General features: G+C 52.4%; 1 protein-coding gene across 2 annotated transcripts in view; it reads right to left on the bottom strand.

Moving 5' to 3' along the window:
- ASTN1 (astrotactin 1) overlaps positions 1-19781 on the bottom strand; it is a 56912-nt gene that overhangs the window by 4397 nt on the left and 32734 nt on the right. For both annotated transcript variants that reach the window (XM_021545972.2, XM_021545973.3), the window contains exons 9-22: positions 14760-14834; positions 14163-14300; positions 13708-13858; positions 12852-13018; positions 12484-12678; positions 12065-12192; positions 9290-9394; positions 8927-9115; positions 6296-6564; positions 5910-6043; positions 5402-5553; positions 4931-5066; positions 4740-4840; positions 4098-4281 (exon numbers count right to left, since the gene is read on the bottom strand). In XM_021545972.2, coding sequence (XP_021401647.1) covers positions 4098-4281; positions 4740-4840; positions 4931-5066; positions 5402-5553; positions 5910-6043; positions 6296-6564; positions 8927-9115; positions 9290-9394; positions 12065-12192; positions 12484-12678; positions 12852-13018; positions 13708-13858; positions 14163-14300; positions 14760-14834 — 2124 coding nt within the window. The remainder of the gene's footprint in view (positions 1-4097; positions 4282-4739; positions 4841-4930; positions 5067-5401; positions 5554-5909; positions 6044-6295; positions 6565-8926; positions 9116-9289; positions 9395-12064; positions 12193-12483; positions 12679-12851; positions 13019-13707; positions 13859-14162; positions 14301-14759; positions 14835-19781) is intronic.

Below are 19781 nucleotides of genomic sequence, written 5' to 3'. Positions count from 1 at the left end.
TCTCCATTAGATGCATGTGCTGCATATTCAGGAGCTATGCTGGTCACTCAAGGCTTGGTGTAGGAATCACAGAATCATGGAATGGTTTGCTTGGAAGGGACCTGAAAGATCATTTTGTTCCACTCCCTTGTCCCATGGCAGGGACATCTTGCCCTTGACCAAGTTGCTCCAAGTCCCAACCTGGCCTTGAACATTTCCAGGAATAGGGCATGCTGAACTTCTCCAGTGCCAGAAATACACAGTATTGTGAGCAGGATACCACTGAGGAGGAGGGAGTTTTAAGAAAAAAAAAAATCCAAACCAGAATGTCATGTCTGGCTTGTGAGGGTCTGTATGGAAGGTTGATGGTGAGATAAAAATTATGATCTGCACAGGATGCAATGTCACAAGACATAAGTACAGTAAATGACACTCCTGCTGCATCACTCACAGTATTTAGTAACAGCTTAGGAAATGTGTCCTGCAGGACACCATGCAAACCAGAAGGGATACACTGGGGCATACATCAAACACATCCAAAAAGCTCTGAGAGAGCAGGGGATGTGGCAGAGCTCCCTGGTTCTTTGCAAGTGCAATTTGCATGTTCCAGTTGTGGAGAACAAGATGAGGAAAGGCAAATAACTGCAGCAGCAGCTTGTAAAGAGCCACAAAACAACCAAGAAAGCTTTGAGAGAATGTCAGGTGACAGAGGCAGAGGAGGTCCAGGATGAATCCATCTCCTGCAACAGACATCCAGCACATCCAGGGCATCATAGCCTCAGTGCAGGCTTGTCCTGGTTGTGAGGAAATGCTAAATCACCAGCCTCTTTTATTGGATAAGATATTGGAAGAGCACAGAGGATCATGGCCAAACATGATCTAAGTTGTGTTCTCTTCTTTTCAAAATTGTCCTCTTAAAATTGTGCTTCTAATGTTTTTATCAGGAAAATCAGTTTGTACAGATAAAACACATTGTGTTCATTTTAAATTTGTCTCACACTTTGGGTGATCTCCAGGGAATGTGGCCACTGTGGAGGATTCAAATGAAGCATCTTGAACGTATCTCATGTGCCTGGAAACCCAGACCAAAGTTTAAGTGTCTGATGAGCTGAGAGAAGTTTCCTACCCAGTTGCAAGGTCAGTTGGTGGGTTAGAATAGTCAGGGAAAAGAAGATACATCCCCTCACTAGCTTTAGCTCAGCATCTGCTCAGCCCAGAACAGGCAGTAGTCACAAATCATGATTCTGAAGGAAAAAATCCCATTCTTACTTAGATAAGCAGGGTGGGCTGGTGTGACAGCTCCAGGATAGGTGTACCAACCATGACGAAACATCCACTGCCTCTCCACACCTCCCTGCAGGCCAGGCACACCATGAGAGAGCTGCTTGAAGAGGAATTAATTTACCCTAAGTCCAGTCAGAGCCAGCCTTGGCTTTCCTAGAGAGAAAACCTTGGATGTGACTGCAGCTCCAAGGGCCCAATCTGGAGGCACTGAAAGGTTGTCCAGCTCTGCAGCCACACGACAAGTGCCACCCCAGAGCTCATGTCCAGGGCATGCCAGAGAGGCAAAGGTGGTTTAGCATGGTGTTGGCTCTGGAGACAGCCACCCGAGCTGGCCAGCCATGAGGAAATAGCCAAGCTCTCACTTGTCTTGGTGTCTGCATCTGACACCTCAGCAAGGTGCCACGAGTGCCTCTCTTCCTCCAGCATTACAGGCACCCTCACAGGAATGCCTGATATGATCCCACAGATTTTGGCTCAAAGCACATAGGCACCATCAGACTTCACTAGGCTTTGCACCAAATCCAGCTTCCACTTACTGCTTGCTTTTTTCTCCATTTGCTTTCCTTGTGTAAGGACCAGGACTCTCTGCATCCCTTCTTGGACTGTGAGGGAGCAATTTGCTTTCCTAGCCTCAGACAAGTTATCTGGGCACTCACAACAAGTTATGCTTCTTCTGTCCAGCAGCCAGCACTGCCAAGAAAGGAGCTGAGTGTGCCACAAATGAGCAGAGTAGGAGGTGCCCTGGACGTGTGGAGGAGGAGGGACATGGTAGAGGCAGTCGCGTGGGTCCGCATCCATGACTTCAAAGGAGCATCAGTAACTGTCAAACAAACACTGTCTGCTGGCTAAATAATGTCATCTGCAAGTGATTTGTCCTGTCACCACCAGTCTGGGTGCTTCGCCCTCGCAGACGATCAAACAGGAGGTCTGCTTTCCAAGATTTGTCATCACCAGAGCCCGCTGCAGCTGCCTAAATGCCTCTTTCCAAGCGGTGCGAGCTGCAAACACTTCATCAGCGACTTGCGTCATCCTATCCTGAGCGCTCCAGCATTTCCAGAGGGTGCAATTAACCCTCTGGCTCGTAGATTCACACAGAAAATGCCATCATTTGGGTAACTCAGCGGCATTTCTGGCTGCTCCATGGCAATGCCTCTGCCTCATGGGGCTGGAGGAGGCAGCTTCCACCCCCTGTTCTGGCTGGTCCTGGGTCTCCTCACTGGGGCAGAGCAGCAGCGGCAACACTCACCCTCAGTGGAGGCAGCGGCTCTGTGACGACTCCAGTCTGTCATGTAAGGAATTTTATGAGCTCCTCATGCAAAGCACCACAACAGATGTGCAAACTGGGGCTGGATTTCACATCTGGAAGTGGAGACAGAGCAGCATCACCACAGCTGGGATCAAGGCAAAGGTGAGACTCATGTCCAAGCCTGCTGATCCCACTCAAGTGTTGGGGAATGAGGCAACCCTGGGCAGAGGAGCTGCTGGGAGCCTCTGCCCTAAAAAGACTCCATGTGCTGCATTATTCCTACTGAGCTTTGAGGTTGTGCCTCAAAGAGCTCACATTTCTTAGGACATAAATGGAAAAAGGAAAAGACAAGAGACCCCTCTAAGGAGACCCCTCCAGGGCATGGAGGGCCTCCTTAGAGTTTCCCACCAAAGCTGTACCAGAAGACAAGTCCAATGCGCTAAGGCACAAGCTACTTGCTGAGTCTGACTGCCTAGCAGAGGTTTGGAGGACAGAGTACATGGAGAATCTCCTATCCTCAGCTAGAAGTACACAAGTGATCGCCTGGAGAAGCAGAGCTGGAAGACAGACAGTGGTGAGACCAGCAAGAGGAGGTGTGGGGCACGGTGTAAGGCAGAGGCCATGAATTTCATACACAGGAGCTTTTGTTGATGTGCATTTGAAATTAATCCTGATTTCCAGATGAGAATACAGCTCTGGTTGTTTGGAGGCCACATGGCATGAAACACCACTGCAGCACACGCAATCTCTCAGCCCAGCTCGCTAAACTGACTGGAAATATCTGCATTACTGGGAAACCACGCAGACTAAAGCAGATGTTGAAGGACATGGGCAGAAGGGAACATCTGGCTACCTCCACAAGCCTGGGACATTCTCAGGCAGCTGGAGGGGCTTCAGTGACCTGGAGAAGCCTAAAGAGAAGACATGGTGCTTACTCTGGCACAAGACAGGAAGAGCTCAGGACAACGTCCTCCAAAACCTGCTGTGGCAGCTCAGCACAGCCTGGGCACCAAAAACACTCATATCATGTTACCCCCCACAACCACAACCACAGATGTGGATCAAAAGTGATGAAATGCACAGTTCAGACCTAAAGTCAGTCCTGCTGGGGACCACAAGCTGACAGAGTTCAGAAGACAGAGGTGCATTCAGATCAAGCCAAAGCCCAGGAAAAGGCAGAAAGCAGAATCTGATCTCCATCCCTGGAAGGTGTGTTATTTTTCCAAGACCTTCTGACTTTCTGCCTGTGGCAGCTATAAAGGAAAAAAGAAAATCCCATCCCTTTGCCACTCTGCACAGCATGAACACGTGAGACCAAACTCTAGAGACAGGATAGGGCTGATGGGATGGACAGCAGTGTTGGGCTGACAACAGTCAACCACTTTCCACCTTGTCCTGTGCTAATGGTCTTTGCACATGCACAGCAACCAGCAAAATAGAAACCCCACTGTGACACTCTAAGGCCTACCATCCATCATCATATCATGAGATTTGCTGAAGAGATGCCTTCCTGGTGACCACTACCCATGAGGGACAAGCCTGCTGGTGGGCAGGCCTGCTGCTTAGCCAGCTCAGCTCCCGAGCCTACCTGGGCCCCAGCTCATCCTCACAGCGCCAGGTGAACTCCCCAAAGCTCTCGTAGTGCTGGTTGTAGTGGTAGAGGACTCGGTGCAGGCTGGGGGAGCCCAGGTCCAGCAGGGTGTTGTAGGCTGTCTGCTGCTCCTTGCCGCTCGTGTAGCCGTTGAAGAGGTTGTAGATCTTGTCTGCTATTTCTAGGCACAAGGACAGGGGGTGTTCAGTGAGGGGCAAGGAAAGGCATGAATAAAGCCTGTCAGGGCTAAAGCTCAGTTCGAGGGAAACCAGGACCAGAACCAAGATTTGTCCACTGAGTTATGATTTACATCACATCAGGACAAGGTCCCAACAGACTAGATGGCATTCCCTGGACTCAGTCCAGGTTAGCTTCCCACAGTTGGTCTAATTAAGAAAAGAAATGGGTGATGCCATCAGGTAGTGTTAGTGAAACAGCATTTATTCACTTTGGTTTTCAGAGAGGACTGTGCCTCCTGCAACCACCCATCTCAGCCCTCCACACCATGTGGCAGCTCCTGGGCCACTATGGGTGAAGGACATGTTACAGCCAGGACACAAGACATGTATGGGAACATGCTGGAAGGAGGAACTCCCTCTGGTCCCAAGCATCACAGTCCAGCAGCTCCCTCCATCTCACCTTGAGCTTTCACATCATCCACCACAGGGCAGGGTGTCTTGACCGTCACATCACTTGACCTGGAACGTCTTCCTGTGTTGTCAACTCCCCAGAGCGTGAACCTGGATGAGAAGGGGGAAAAAACAAAGCTTTGGGCTCCTGAGGCTGCGTGGAAACACAGTCAGGATGTCAGCACTGCCACAGGAACTCACATGTAGGTGGTGTCAGGCTCCAAGCAGCGGATGATGAGGGAGATGGTGGAGGAGAGTCTGTCAGGCACTTGGGCTGGCATGGCACAGGGGGACTTGGCACCAGAGATTATGTCATCCACAAAGCTCAGCACCGTCTCTAGGGAGAGAGGGGAGGATGTGCCACTGGTGATGGCACAGGTGTCCCTGGGGCTGTGGAGAGCCTGTGCCTGCTGCCACACTGCCTGGTGCCAAGGGGGACCAAGGCTAATGCATGAAGTTTGTATAAAGCTGGACCCACTGCTTTCCCAAGAAGTTCATCCCTAGGGTATGGAGCTGCCCCTTTCTGCAGCATGGTGGGCAGGAGAAGGGCTGCTCTCTCTTCCACAGGGTATTTGATTTCCTACAGCATCCCCTTGCAAAGACAAAGACAGAGGCTCTCTTCTAACATCTCCATCCCACTCTCCCTAGAGAACCAGTGGAGTCCCCACTCACCTGTCTCCACCTTGGAGTGGTCCATTCTGTCGGTGACCTTCTCTTGACGGAGGAGATAGTCCACAATCTGCACCCCAATGGGGGGCTCCGAGTGGTCCCACTCCAGTACCACCAGTGTGCTGCTGGGCTCGTGTACAGTGGAGAGACGCAGGCTGGGGGACAGTTTTTGCATTACTCTCTCACAACAAAAGGGATTCAAAGCCATTAACTCACAGGAGACAGCAACCTCAGGAGAGAAATTACTCTCCTTCCCTTTCCCCTCCTGGCTCTGGGCATGTTGGTCTAAAGGACTCATTCCCTAGGCTTGCTTTACCAGGATGGATCCACAACCAGCTCCTCAGTCCTCAGCTGAACTCAGAAAAGACACTGAAACTCTGTACTCTCAATTCCCAGGTCACCCATCCGTTTGCAAACCTGTCCCATGAAGGCACACAGCCCCACCACACTGTTGGCCACCGCCACCTCTTCACAGACACATCACACCAAAAAAGCCAGGCTGGGCACCTACATTGGGTGTGGGAGAGGTGCACAGGTGGGCAGCCCATCAGCCCCGAAGGCACTGGAGTCACAGCGGCACCAGTCCTCGATGACATCCCCACTGCCCGAGCACCACAGCAAGCTCATGGTGGCCTCCTGCAGGAGCTGGGAGAGAGGAGAAGGGCTTGAGCATCGGGCAGATAAGCTCCCATCCCACCACCACTTGTGCCAGTGTTCATCCATCCCCTGATGGGTTCAGCACAGTCCAGCCAGCCTGGAGAGCAGGGCTGGCCGACGCACAAGGGCTGCCACAGCTGGACGTGATGCTGTCTGGGCAAGCTGCCTTCAAATGCAGCCACAATGCAGTCCTGCCACCCCTCCTGCCCACTCCACCACCCCCAGCACGTGGCTCCTCACCCGCTGGGTCTGGTTGTTGGTGACCAGCTCGTAGAGGGGGGCTGCTTTGGTGACCTCCAGCAGGATGGGCTCGGCTGGCACGTCGGGGCCGGAGGCGCCGTGGCAGAGCGGGCAGGAGGAGGGGCAGCGCCCGCGGCTCTGGCACTCCATGCGGACGCCGGCTGCCACGCGCTTGGTGCCAGACTCCGAGAGGCTGGCGATGTACTCGGGGAACGTCAGCACCTTGGGGTCCCGCTCCCGCTCCTCCGACTCGTCTGAGGGGGAGTTGCCTGGAGAAGGGGGCAAAAAGCAACACCAGCGTGGGCTCCAAGCCATTGGTAGTGGATACATGAGGGCGTGAGAGCTCTGCCTTCCACCCAGACAGAGGCAGTGTTGGCAAAGAGCCCCCTGGATCTTTTTGCTCTGTAGGGATTAAATACTTACTGGTCTTCAGAGGAGGAATCAGGACTAAAAAGCCCACCCTGGCCTCTGTGATTGCAGGTCCTCTGGTCGCCCCGTGCCTCAGTTTCCCTAGCCCCATCCCTACACCTGGACTGGGACAATGCATCCTGCCAGCAGGTCCCCACGAGAGGGAGCCTCCTTCATGTGGCTGGAGATTCCTGGAGGACCTGCCTGGGCACCCTCACATCACACTGACTCTCCAGAAAAGACCCCTGCCAAACCACTCTCCTGCAAAAGCCCCCCTGGCTCTAAATAGCAGGAAATATTTTGGCATAAGAGGAACAGTCCTTGCACAGAAGTCAAAAAGGTAAAATCTGCTCATCACTGCTGTGCCCTGGGTAACATCACTCTGCCATGGTGAGCCTTGCCACGAAGGGGAACAGTGCTTTTCACACAAAATCCCTGCCAAAGGATGTCCCTGAATTTATACAGCAGAAAGAGGGGCCTAGAGGGGCCATTGAAGATGGTTGGTGAGGTTGGAGGAAGCTGAAGGATAACCAGGCAAAGCCTCACCCCCAGGGCAGGCTCAGACCATCGTTAGTGGTGACTTGATACGGGCTGGCTGCTGCAGGGAGCCACCATGGACCACATCCATGACTCAATAGGAAAATCTCCCTATAGCAAGGATTTGTGGAGAAATGAAAGCACTAGCCCATCTTTGAGACTCCTGCAAAGAAAACAAGGCTGTTAAAACCTGGGATACAAAAGTGTTGCTCTGCGCCCCCAGGAAGCTGGAGATGGATCACTTTAGGCTGGCTGAGAATTGCAGCTTAGCAGGCACTGAGGAAAAGCAGAGGAGCCAGGGAATGATTTGTCTCTTGCAATTTCTCAATCGATATCCAGCCCCTGACGTTTGCAAACAAAAAGCAAAGGAAGGAAAGTGGCAGGTGCCAGAGTGAAACCTAAATGTGATACTGTGGGTGGAAAAAGGCTGCCAGACCTGAAAAGCCTCCAAGCACGAAAATCAAAGAGGAGGAAATTGCAGGAGAAAAAAAGAAGTAGTTGCAATCAGAAGGTGCTACATCTGGAGACAGCCTACAGCCAAACAGCACGAGGTCTGTACTTTCCCAGGTGGGCTTGTGAAGAAGTCCAGGCTCTGGGAGACCTGAGCCCACAGGATCCAGACTCAGGCTTTGAAAGAAGCCCTTCCCACACAAGAGCCCTGGAGATATAATAAATATCTCAGTGGCTAGGACACAGCAAGAGCAGCAGCATAGGCTGGTGCCAAATTATGAAGCTTCGTGATGGAAATGATGTGTCCGTTGTGGCGCCTGTGAACTCCAAGCTCACACTGTCTGCACCTGGGAATTCCTGGGCAGGAGCAGCAAACCAATTTTATCTAAAAAGCAGCAGCTCTGTTCAGCATTCCCCATGCCCAGGCCTGGGAGCTGGCTCTTGTTTGCTGCCCAAGCCTGGATGCTGCAACCCACCACCCCCAGCGCAGCAGGAAAACGCCTGCAGGCAGCTTTGCAAGAGATCCCATAATCATAGAATCTGAGAATAGTTTGGAATGGGGGGGACAATAACGACCATCTCATTCCAGTCTCCTGCATGGGCAGGGACGCCCTCCCCTAGACCAAGCTGCCAGAGTCCTGAGGACAGATGGCAGCAGGCAGAAGTTAGGCTGCCTCAGCTTTTGTAAAGCTGCCATTGAAAGCGGGCACGACCTCTTCCACTGGGGATCCACCACAGCTCCCTGCAGCCAGGGCACTGCAGGGCATGCAGCAGTGCCAGATGCCCTGTGCACCACGATGAACCTCCCAGCTCCTGACTGGTTCCCAGGCATTAAAAGCATTCTCCCCAGGAGAAGGGAACACATTGGAAGGAGAAAATTCTGGCTGTGGGATGCAAGTGGAAGAGAGTAGATATGGCAGAGACAAAAGGAAGGAAAGAATAAGATTAAAGACAACAGTTAAGTCCAGCATGTGGCAGGATGGCTCGGTGGGATGGGTGCACTTGTCTTTCCCTGGGACTGTGGCTATTGATCTTTCTTTTTGACCTAGACCAGTGTCTGCTGCAACCCATGGGAATCCTTTGGCTGGCTTCAGAGGGTGTGAGAGCAGGGTGTGGGATGATGACCTGGGACGCAGTCCTGACACAGGCTGGGCACCCCCCAAAATGCCAAAAGCAAACCTGCTTCCCACTCCCACGGGGTGGCTGTGAGTACCCTCCCCAAGGATAAGCTCCTACCTTTGCTGATGTCCTCATACTCCAGCCAGAGCTGCCGCTGGACCTGCCTGTTGGGATACCAGATGGAGCAGGACTCCTCAAAGCCGTACACTGCCTCTTGGATGTAGTGGTTGCCAAACTGGTCCAGCAGCGCCACAAAATCTCCACGGGAGGTGGCTCCATCCAGAGAGTGGAGTGCATTGCTGAAGGCTGGGAAAGAGATGGCAAGATGAGGTGGGTTCAGTTCCCAGAGCCCACCAAGCCCTTGCTACCTCCCTACACACAATGGGCAACCAGCCTTTGAGCCCATCACCTGCTAGCAGAAGGCTGTGTCACCTCTTGCCATCCTTTCTCCCTTTATTCCCCATGTCCCTGCACACTTACACTGGGAAATGGTCATCTGGTTGAGCCGGACGTGGTACATGACAGACTGCACCTTCCAGTGCTGCAGGAGGGGGTACCCAGACACCTCGCTGAAGTTCACCATGCCTGCCAGAGAAAGGACACAGGGACTCAGTGCCACTGCTGAGCAACACCTCACCATGGGGATGGTTGTAGTCCTTCCTGCCTCGGGCAACACGGCCAGCAAGGTGGGAAGAAGTCAGGGAAAAGGGTTCTGTACACACCACATGCCCCCAGGGAGGCACTCAGAGCTAAGGGTCAGGTGGTCCCCAGCAATTAAAATTACGGCTTTGAGGGAAAACACGTAGGCTTGTTTCATTTTGCCATCCAGGGCTCTGCACTGGAAGATAATGAGCCTCCTCCTGCACCCCCTCCTGCTTCCTTCCCAGTGCCCACTCCCAAGGCATGCCCAGGTGTGCTAATTATGTCGCTAATGAGAGCTGTGCTTTCTAATGAGCTGCTGGCAGGCCTGGGAACGGTCACCGTCATGCCACGTGTGCCCAAGAGGCACTGGGTCCCCTCGGCTGGGACTGAGCTGAGTGGGAAGCAGATGGACGGGGAAATCACTCGCCTGGTGATGCTAATGTTCCCTCAGGACATTATGGCAATACTGGGGCTGAAGAGGACCCAGGTTTGTCCTTCTCCTTCAAAGACATCCTGTTCTTCAGCCATTTAGCTGTGAGTTACAGAAGCCAGAAATTCATGGAGACCTGGGCTGGGCAGCCACTTAACTCCCACCCAAGGCACAAGGCAGCTCAGCTTCTATGAGCAGCGGGACAGAGAGACCACTGAGCCTCAGACAAAGCCCCAGCAAGGGAACTGAAGGGTGCTCATGGCTCTGAATTTGGTGGCCTGAGCATCCCTAGAGTGCCACTGCAGGATGCTGGGACAGGCCACCTCTCCCCTTGCAGCCCCAGGGCTGCACAGCCAGGGCGTCACGCCTCCGCTCAGCAGCAGAGCTGCAAACTCTGCTGCTAACAGGCACCCAGCAGGAGTTCAGGAGGATAACTGTGGGCATCCCCCCCTCTGTAACAAGACCTGAAGACAGAGTATAAGCAGGATAAAATCCTTTGCCTTCCAGCGCCTCTCTCTACAGTGCTGGCTGCTGCCGACAGCTTCAAAGCCTTTCTCTTCCCTGCAAAGTGTTTATGCAAAAACAGCCCTTCCTTACTCAGCAGCTCTGCCTCTCGTGTATTCACAGCGATATCCAAGCTTCTGACAAGCAGAGAATATTTCACTTCTTTTCCTTTTTTTCCCCTAAATCAGTCACAAAGCCAGCCGAGAGCGGGAAATGAATAGGATCGTTTACTGGCTTTTACCTCCCCAGCATAAATGCCAGTGAAATCCCAGTCCCACTGACACTGCTGGGATGCTGAGGCTGTGGTGGCAGTGCCTTCCTTACATCCATGTAACCATGTCACAGGCAGGAGAGCCCCACTGGGAGGCAGGTGTCCTCCAGCACCTCCAGGCAGGGTTGAGCGTCCCCAGGGAAGCAAGAGTGACCCACCCATCCAGCTCTCTCGGGGAAGCTCAGCCCCCCAAGACCCACCAGCACCCTCCTCCCTGCTGAATCTGCCTGCACCTTCATTGCCATGCAACCGTCAGGGCAACCAGCATCCACCAGGCCCTGGATACAGTCCATGGGTGCTCCCCAAAATCCTCCTGGAAGCTCTGCCAGACAAAGGGAATGCACAGGCTCTCCAATGAGACAAAAACACATTACTAGCCACATCCTGTGCTTAGTAGCTCCTGGATGTCAGGGCCACTTCAGCCAACAGTGTTCCAGTAAGGTAGAAAAGCCATAGAGAAGAGCTTGATAAAATCAGCCCTACTCTCCTGGAACCAGTGGCTGGCCTTGTCAAGCTAGTACTTTCCAAGTTCCCATGTGAAAGCAATCCTGGTGTGAGCAGCAGACATAACAAACTATTCCTGGGTTAAAAAATTACTTGCACCTGCATAAACTGGTTTTGCACCATTAGATAGAAAAATGAAAACTATCTTTAACAAACAACTGTCCCTGCACATAGACACCAAGAGTTTCAGTGACCAATCAATACAGGATAACAACTTGTTACTAATGAATAAAGTAATTGGCAAGAAAGCTACCAACCAATTAGTCACAGACGAGGTCTGTAAAACTGTATAAAAAGTTTACTTTTAAAAAGGACTTACGTGAATAAAGGATGTCTTTTTCCACCATGAAGAAAACAAAGTCCCAAGTTATTTATTCCCACAAACAGCAACAAACACCAAGGAAATGAAGGCTATTTATGAATACTGGCAACTTGGAAAAAAAGGCAAATCCTTGAAGGCTGTCAAGGAACCCATGATAACCTATTACTCATGGCCCACGATGCTCTGGCACAGCAAACCAAAACATTTTGGTTTGGTGGTGCTGGATTTTAAATGCTTCACTATATCAGCAAAGAAATCAAAGGTAGTTGGAAAACCATTTTTACCTTCAAAAAAAAAATCCTTTTGCAAATGCCCCAAATATTTGATGGATGCTTGAGCTTTTACATTGCACAATTAATTTACAGCCTTTGCATTTCCTTCATTTTTAATGCCTTCCTCTTACTGGAAAAAGGAACCAACCCTCAGCTGCTGGTTCCTTTATGTGCAGCTGAGCACAGGGTCTAAAGGCAGACTAGATCTATCCCATGGCAGATATATCCTGTGGGAGGTTAAGGTGCTGAAGCTGGACATGCTGGCAGCTGCCTCACTGGGAGGGACACGGATCCAGCTGGAGTCACTCACCAGTGAGGAACTCAGGGTCGGGTGTGGGGTCAGAGAGCTCCTCTTGGCACTGGTTCTCCAAGGGGACTGTGGCCACCACCAGCCCATCCGGCAGCTGCTGCTCCAGGCCCCGGGCAAAGTTGTTCTGCCTGGAAGTTAATTGCAGAGAGAAGAGCAAGGTTGGAGGACAGCAGAAATGACTGCCAGCAAGTGACCCATCCCAAATAAAACACCCGGCACTTCTCCTTTCCTTCAGGAACAGATTAAAAAGATGTCTACTCTTGATGGAAAGTGTCAGACCTGCCCTCCCCACCAGCCCCTCCAGCTTCTGCAAAGCGAAGCCAGACATGGATGGACCAGGCAGTCCCAGGCTCCTTCTTCTTGGAGAGGATGGTGAGGTCTGACCCTGCTGGGGTCCCCTCCCCACGTCTGCAACTCACCTGAAGGTCCCTTTGAGCACCTGCCCTGGTGCCACCTCCTTGGAGTGGTTGTTGTAGCCGTAGAAGATCTCCCCGAAGAGCGTCTGGTTCATGGGCAGCTCGCGGGGCTCGCCGCAGTCCCCCGCCTCCGGGCACGACTCTGAGATCAGCTGGCACGACCGCCCGTCCCCGCCCAGCTTGTAGTCCTCGATGCACCTGGGAAGCCAGCACGGGGTCCACTGTCAGCTGCAGCCCCCCCAGCACCGAGGACACACACAGGAACAGAGGAGACCCCCTCCATCCCAACCCTACCGGCTCAGGGTGGCAGCAGCCATGGACAGCAGCACTCTGGGGGTGTCCCCGTGGCCAGCGAGGTGATGGTCACTCACCCGCAGAACATGAGGATGTTGTAGAGCAGGGGGTCTTCGGGCAGGGGGACCATCTGCTGCAGGCACAGCTGCTCACAGCCCCCGTTGAAGCCATCAGAGCAGTCCACGCCGACGTGACGGTCGTAGCAGCCTGTGCCATCCTTCATGGGGCTCAGTCCTGCCGGGCACTGGTGGGGTGGGGGAACAGGAGGTGAGAACCCATGGGAAGGGATCTGTCTCTGGGGCTGAGATGGAGGGCAGGGCTCCAGCTTCCAGCTTTCTCTCCAGCAGAAACTGCAGCCTGAGCAGTGCTCAAGGGCTGCAGGAAGGACAGCAGCACCATCCACAGCTGCAGATATTCCTCCTGCACCAAAGCCTCTTTGCAGCCCTCAGGACTGCATCCCCTGAGGTGGCAGCCCTCCAAGCCATCCCCTACCAAGGCAATGTGCTGGTATCAGCCCCACTCTCCAGCAACCCAGCTCCAGTGACGGACAAAGCCCTGCTGCCCTTTCCACACCCCCTTTCTGCCCCACACTCGCAGCCTCTTCACCCCAATGCCCAGCTCTGGTGACACTGCAGCAGTGCACCCCAGCCCCACAGACCCCCTGGCTTGGGGCAGAGCAGTTGTGGTGGTGACAGGGCACACACGTGAGTGATCTGGAGCCTCCCACAGAGCCAACAAACAGATGGACTCTTACTGCCTTGTGTGTGTGTGTGTTTTTAATGCCCAGCAACAGAGGAGATGCCAGCCCAAAAACATCTTCCTGCTACAAAATCAACCTCAAAATAACCACCCCGAAGGGACAGTAAGGGAGGAAGGATTCTCTGTGTGGCCTCCCCTTCCTTGCTCACACCAAGGGAGATCCCTGGATCTCACCACACAGCCCGTGGAGTCCAGCTTGCGGTCCGAGATGCAGCGGAAATTCTTGCTGCAGCCCCCGTTGTCCCGGGAGCAGTCACGGACGGGGCCGAAGGAGTCAAGAAGGACCTCCAGGCTGTCGAAGGAGGACGAGGTCATCAGCTCTTCCCTGTGAGGAGGAGGAAGAGGAGACGTGTCACTGCTTCCATGAGATGCTGGGCACGCATGCGTGGCTGCTGCGTGGGTTTTTCCAGAGCTCAGGCTTTCCTCGGGCTGACAGTGAACTGGATGGCAGCCAAGCTTTTAGAAGGATGCAGGAGCTACTGAGATGAGGAGAAATACTACCAAAGGCAGGACTAAAGAGGGGCAGGTTAATGGTTGTACTAATCTCCACCTGCAAAACGTGGGATGGGGATCCCAGCTCTGTTTGCTGAAGCCCCTCCTGAGCTCCCTCACCCTGCCATGGCACCTACCTGACCTCCACTGCATCCTCCATCACTGTCATGTCAGTCTTGCACTTGGCTGAGGGGTTGATGGCCAGCTCAGCTGGTGGGATGACGAAGCTCTTGCTCAGGGGCAGCCACATGCCCTCCCCCAAGGTGTAGGTGAACCTGCCAGGGAGAGCAGCACAGGCTGGCACAGAGGGAAAAGCTGACCCTGGAAGGATATCTCCACCCAAATCCAGCCCTTGAGCCTCCCTGCTCATCCTGCAAGGATGCCAGCCCAACGTAAGGTGTGTGGGCAGGGTAAAGTGGGGTGGGTCCTGCAAATGCACCCAATGATTCCCAAAAATTGCATGCAATTTAAGTAATTTAAAAAAAGGGCACTTTCATTTTCCATAGAAACCTTCTTTCAGAGCCTAAACCTCACTCTCACCACAGATGACTGCTGGGTATCCAGCATCCACAGGCCAGCTGCAGGGGGATCTTCCCAGCCGTGCTCGCATGTCCCCAGGAGGTGGCACAGGACAGCTGTGCTCAGCCCTGCCAGCTGGGCTACCTGCATGCCTGCACGCCCTGAGCTGTATTTAAGCCCCAAAATGTGCTGAGCAGGTTGCCTTCACCTCTTACCGAAAAATCTTGTCAGAAGGTTGCTCACCCAGCACCAAGTCAAAGCCACGCTGGAAGATGGTGTATGGCCAAGGCCTGGAAAAGAAACCCAGGAGCATCACACCAGCATCGTGTCCCCACTGCTTCTCACAGCCCAAAATGCCTCCTCTGCTCAGCCCCCTGCTCCCATGCAGAAGGGCCCTAGGGTAGGATATAGCCTCAGATCTGAGATCTTAATTCTGGAGATCCTACATCAGATTCTTGTCCTAGCTCCAACCTGCCAATAGGCCAGTGGTGTGTTGCATGTGTTATTTTGGGGTTGGATACACTCCAGCCATCCTCACATCCCCTCCAGCTCAGTACCACCTGCCTGGTTTTGTTTTAGGGATTTGCATCACAGCTATTGAATGGCTAAAAGAAAACCAAACCGCAGCTGGACCCTTTCTCTGGGAGGCTTTTGCCAAGCAGCACATCAAGTCTGGGACCCCAGTTTCACCACCTGCCTTATTAACACCCTTCCACTGTTGCAGGAGGAGGAGCTTTGCAAAGTGGGCTGGAAGACAAGGTGGGAGCGTGGAGCCAAGCAGGAGGCTGGAGAGCTGGTCCATCCCTGCTGTCGTAGATAGCACGGGGTGATGAGGGATGAGCCACTAAGATTTGGAGGCTGGTGCCTTGCAGTGGGACACCCATGGCCATGGCACCTTTGGGACACGAACCCCCAGCAGCACAGCCCTGCTGGCAGACCACCACTTGCAGAGTGAGACAGACAAGAGACCCAGCCATGGTGGGCTGTGAATCAGGCAACATGAACCCCACTCCCAAACCCCAAAACTCCAAATCCCCTTTGCAAGAGCTCAGAGCAGAGAGGAGATTTTCCATCCCATCGTAACACTGCTGCTAGAATTCAGAGTCAAGAGTGTCAGGTGCCAGTGACAAGCCCAGGGATTTTCTCTTGAGGCAATTACAGCTCTCCTGCACAAGCAATTTAATTCTGAATCTGAAGGTATTTCAGCAAGGACAAAAATAATAATAATAATACAAAAATCCTGACTGCAGGATTACAGCATTCCTTCGCTGGGATACAATGTCCGGTCAGCTGGGAGCCGAGGATTACATTCAGCCCACAATCGGATTGCCTTGAATGAGGTCAGCTTCGTGCAGAAAGAGATGTGCTCCTTGTGTCTCACCAGCACCTTGAATGCTTCACTCCCCCACCTTCCAGTGCTCCTGCAGATGGGTTTTATTCTTGTTTCTGAGGAGCACATCAGGCTGGGAACAATGGCAGAGGCTGAACAGAAGCCAGGCATTGTTCCCCATCGACTCGGGTGGAAAAGTGGTTGTGGAGAACTGCTCAGGGCTCACAGCAGAGCTCAGTGCTGGGGCAGGTGCTGCAGAAGCCTGGTGGAACATGTGTGAGCCCATGGATGTCAACACACCCAGGACATGAAGCCAGCATATTTGGACCCACCTGGGAGATTAAAATCAGCGCCCAAGCCATGTTGTGCCCACCTAGGCTGCAATTTCCAAATGTGGCTAAAATTCCTCCAATCACAGAGTCCCAGAATGGCCAGGGTTGAAAGGGACTTTAAAGATTATCTCATTCTACTCCTCTTCCACTAGACCAGATTGCTCCAAGCTCCATGCAGCCTGGCCTTGAACACTTCCAGGGATGGGGCAGCTATAGTTTCTCTGGACAACCTGTGCCAGGGCCGCACCACCCTCATAGTGAAGAATTTCATCCTAATATCTAATCAAATCTGCCCCCTGTCAGTTTGAACCCACTACCCCTGGTCCTTGTACACGCCCTTGTAAAAAGTTATGATGGCTTTGGTCCAGGGAAGATGTTTCTGTGCTCCAGGAAGGGAGACATGGCATCTCCTCAGCCTGCCACACTTCTCCCTTACTGGGGGTCAAAAAAAGCCCCTTAAATGCAATATTCAGCCTTTAGCTACATGGCAAGGGAGAGTCAGGGTTGCATGGCCTTTGGAGCTCACAAAGAAAGTGGGAATGAGCAGCTCTGCAGCTGATCAGGTTGGATTAAATGGGCCAGAAATGACAGCTCTCAGCTTCTTGCAAGCCTTGGCACTCAGGTAAGCATCTGAAACAACCAAACAGGGAATTACCAGGGCACCTGAGAACCAGCAAATTCCCCACACTCAGCCAGCAAGTTCCCAAGGCCAAAGTGCTGCCAGTGAATCCCCAGGACAATCCTAAGCCTCTCAGCTTTTCTAGGTGTACCATTACCTGGATGCTTTGCTCCACATCTGGGCTTGAGTGGAAGCTCACAAAACACCTGCTAAGCCCTCCAAACCTGGCACTGCTGACAATGCTTTGAACCAGCTCAACAGGGCCATGCTTAAAGTGCAGCCCCCCGGGGATGAGGCCAGACTGACCTGTAGCATCAAGAACTGTGCTCCAGCTTGTCCCCACTGCCTGCAAAACTCTTCCAGACAAGATGGGTGGGGTGAGGAATAAGCCCAGAGCTGGCAGGATGTGACCACCACGAGCTAACCTGGAGCAGCTGGGTTGAGGAGAGATGGCAAGAGGCTGGAGGGGCTGCAGGAGAGGGTCTGTGCAGAAGGCACAAGAAGTTGCTGCAGGGGAGTGTGACTGAAGTGTCATTGGAGGAGAAAGTGGTTACAGCTGGAATAGGTGACTTCACATCTGGCTCCCTGACCTCCTGTGCTTTTCAGGGCTTCCAACCAGTGCACAGCACAAGGATGGCCATGCCAGGGTGAACAGACCAGAGCATCCCCACAGCACCTGCTGCACCCCAGGACCCCATGAAGGCCCAGAGCCACGCTGATGGCAGAAGAGCAGAGAGCAGATGTCACCCAGTGCCCATGGCAGCTCCTCCCCGACTTCACTCTGCTTTGCAACAGCTCTGCTGGGGTTTCAGCTGCTGATGCCTCTCCCCTTCCCAGCCCACCCCACTCCCACCCTGCCATCCCCTGCAAGCAGCTCTTTATTAAAAATGCTAATGCTGGCACTTTCTCCCTGGGCTGCCCGTAAATCTAGCAGGAGAATGAGGTGGGAGGAGGAGGCGGCTGGGTGGTTTGGTGAAAGGATCTGAAAGAACTGGGAGCTTTTTATCAGGCTGTCCTTCAGCTTGCAAGGCAGAGGCACACAGCAGGGGATAGAGAGAGGCAAGGGAAAAAATATAGAGAAAAAAGGGTACGGGGAGAAAGAGAGAAAAAGAAAGACTTTAAGCAGGAAAAGTGCTGTACTTGTCACTTCAGCGTGTCCCTCGCTCTTCTGTGGGATGGGGATGGGATAAGAGGAGCAGGTGCACTGCCAGGATGGGGATATCTTGTGTGGAGGAGGCAGGATGGGGAGGGGAGGGGAGCTGGGTGAGCAGAGCAAAGGCTGACACACTAATTTGGGTCCTGTGCTGGAAAAACAACATCTGCAAGGCTGAGGGTGGGGAGCAAGACTGGGGTGGGACAGCTCCCAACAGCCACAGCAGGATGAGAGCACCCAGCCTGACACCTTCACCATGTCACCTTAAACTGCCTCAAAACCTCCCCAGGCCAGGGTGAAGCCCATTACAAATCAAAAGACTCCTTAAATGCAGAGCACCTCAAATCTCAACGGGGGAGGTTGAAAAGTGCACCGTGGGGAGGAGAAAGCCACGTGCAAGATGGATGTAAGGGTTGGGATGAAAAAGTACAAATGCAGGCAGGTAACAGCTTATTAACTGAAGACAGAATGTGCTGATTTGATTTTTGGCCAAGTTATACCACAAAAAGAACTGCAGAAATTTGGTCTGATGAGCAAAGATGAAGTGTGGCTGGTAGGATTGCTAGAAACTGCATCCTGCTCAGGGAACATTAGAGTAAGATTCGAAAAGCAGCTAATTAACATTGCATATCAAAGCAGGGAGACAGACTGTGAGCACACAAACAGCACCAGACAGATTTGTTTAAAACAGGCAAAGAGCAGCACACACACACAAAAAAAAAAAAAAAAGCAGCTGATCAAATGTATCTGCTATCCATGATCAAAAATATTTGAGTTTTTGAAAAACTGAAGATTTAGGGTCTGGACATTTTGGGTAAAAGATGCAGTGTGGAGGCGTGGATCTCAGTCTGGTACCCAAAATATACACAACACAAAAAGCTTCTCACTGCCATCACCAATAAAGTACAAAGATGAGCTCGCCTTCATGAGCAAAATTAGATGCTACTGAGTGAACAGACACCGAGTCAACTTGTCATCACTGTAAATAAAAACAAACCAACGGCAAAACTATCTAAATCAAAGGGTTGAAATGAGTTTTCAGATGAAAAGGCCACCTGGGGAAAACAGAGGAGGTCATATCCAGAACACATCACTCCCAAGTTTGCCAAGGGATTTGGCAAATCCTGCTTTGTTGACCAAGCGCCAGTGTGGTTTCTCTGGGGACTGACCCGTGGCAGCAGCACATCACTCCAATATTGGAGGGCTCAGAGCATATTAGACAAACAGTAGTCAGAAATGTTTCAGGCACAGCTGATCTCACCTTGAGATGGGGGAGAGAGCAGAAGATTTGCAGACATCTCTTTCAGGTGAGCCTGCAGGCCACATGCTTGGGCTGAAACTGGGAGTGAGCTGATGGGCCCAACAAAAGACAGCACAGCAGCTCAACCTCTACTCCAAAAAACATAAATACAAGCTTACAGCTACAAGTTATTCAGTTAAACAGCCTCTGACAAGATGGTTCTCCTAGGCTAAAGAGACTTCACCAGTCATGACCTTGTGGAGGCCAAAAGTTCATGCAAAACCATCACAAGCCCTTCCAGGCAGAGCTGCACTAAGAAGCACCTGGACATCAGGAACAGATAGCAGAAAAGGAAAAAAAGAATATCTCACTAAACACCAAGCTGCCCTCGGCATCACAATGCTTAGTGTGAACATGCTTTCAAGAGCCCCTAAAAATAGTGGAAGCTGCAGGTAGGGATGGTGAAGGGTGGTTTCAGCTGCTAACATTTTATGAAGCAAAAATCTGACAAGTTCAATGAAAAAAAAAACCCACAAAATTACTCCAGTTTCAAGAGGCTTGAG

Source organism: Lonchura striata, chromosome 9, assembly GCF_046129695.1.
Source record: "Lonchura striata isolate bLonStr1 chromosome 9, bLonStr1.mat, whole genome shotgun sequence".
In the NCBI taxonomy this organism is placed as follows: Eukaryota; Metazoa; Chordata; class Aves; order Passeriformes; family Estrildidae; genus Lonchura; species Lonchura striata.
Note: the sequence above shows the minus strand (reverse complement) of the source record. Positions and strands in the feature narration are given on the sequence as shown.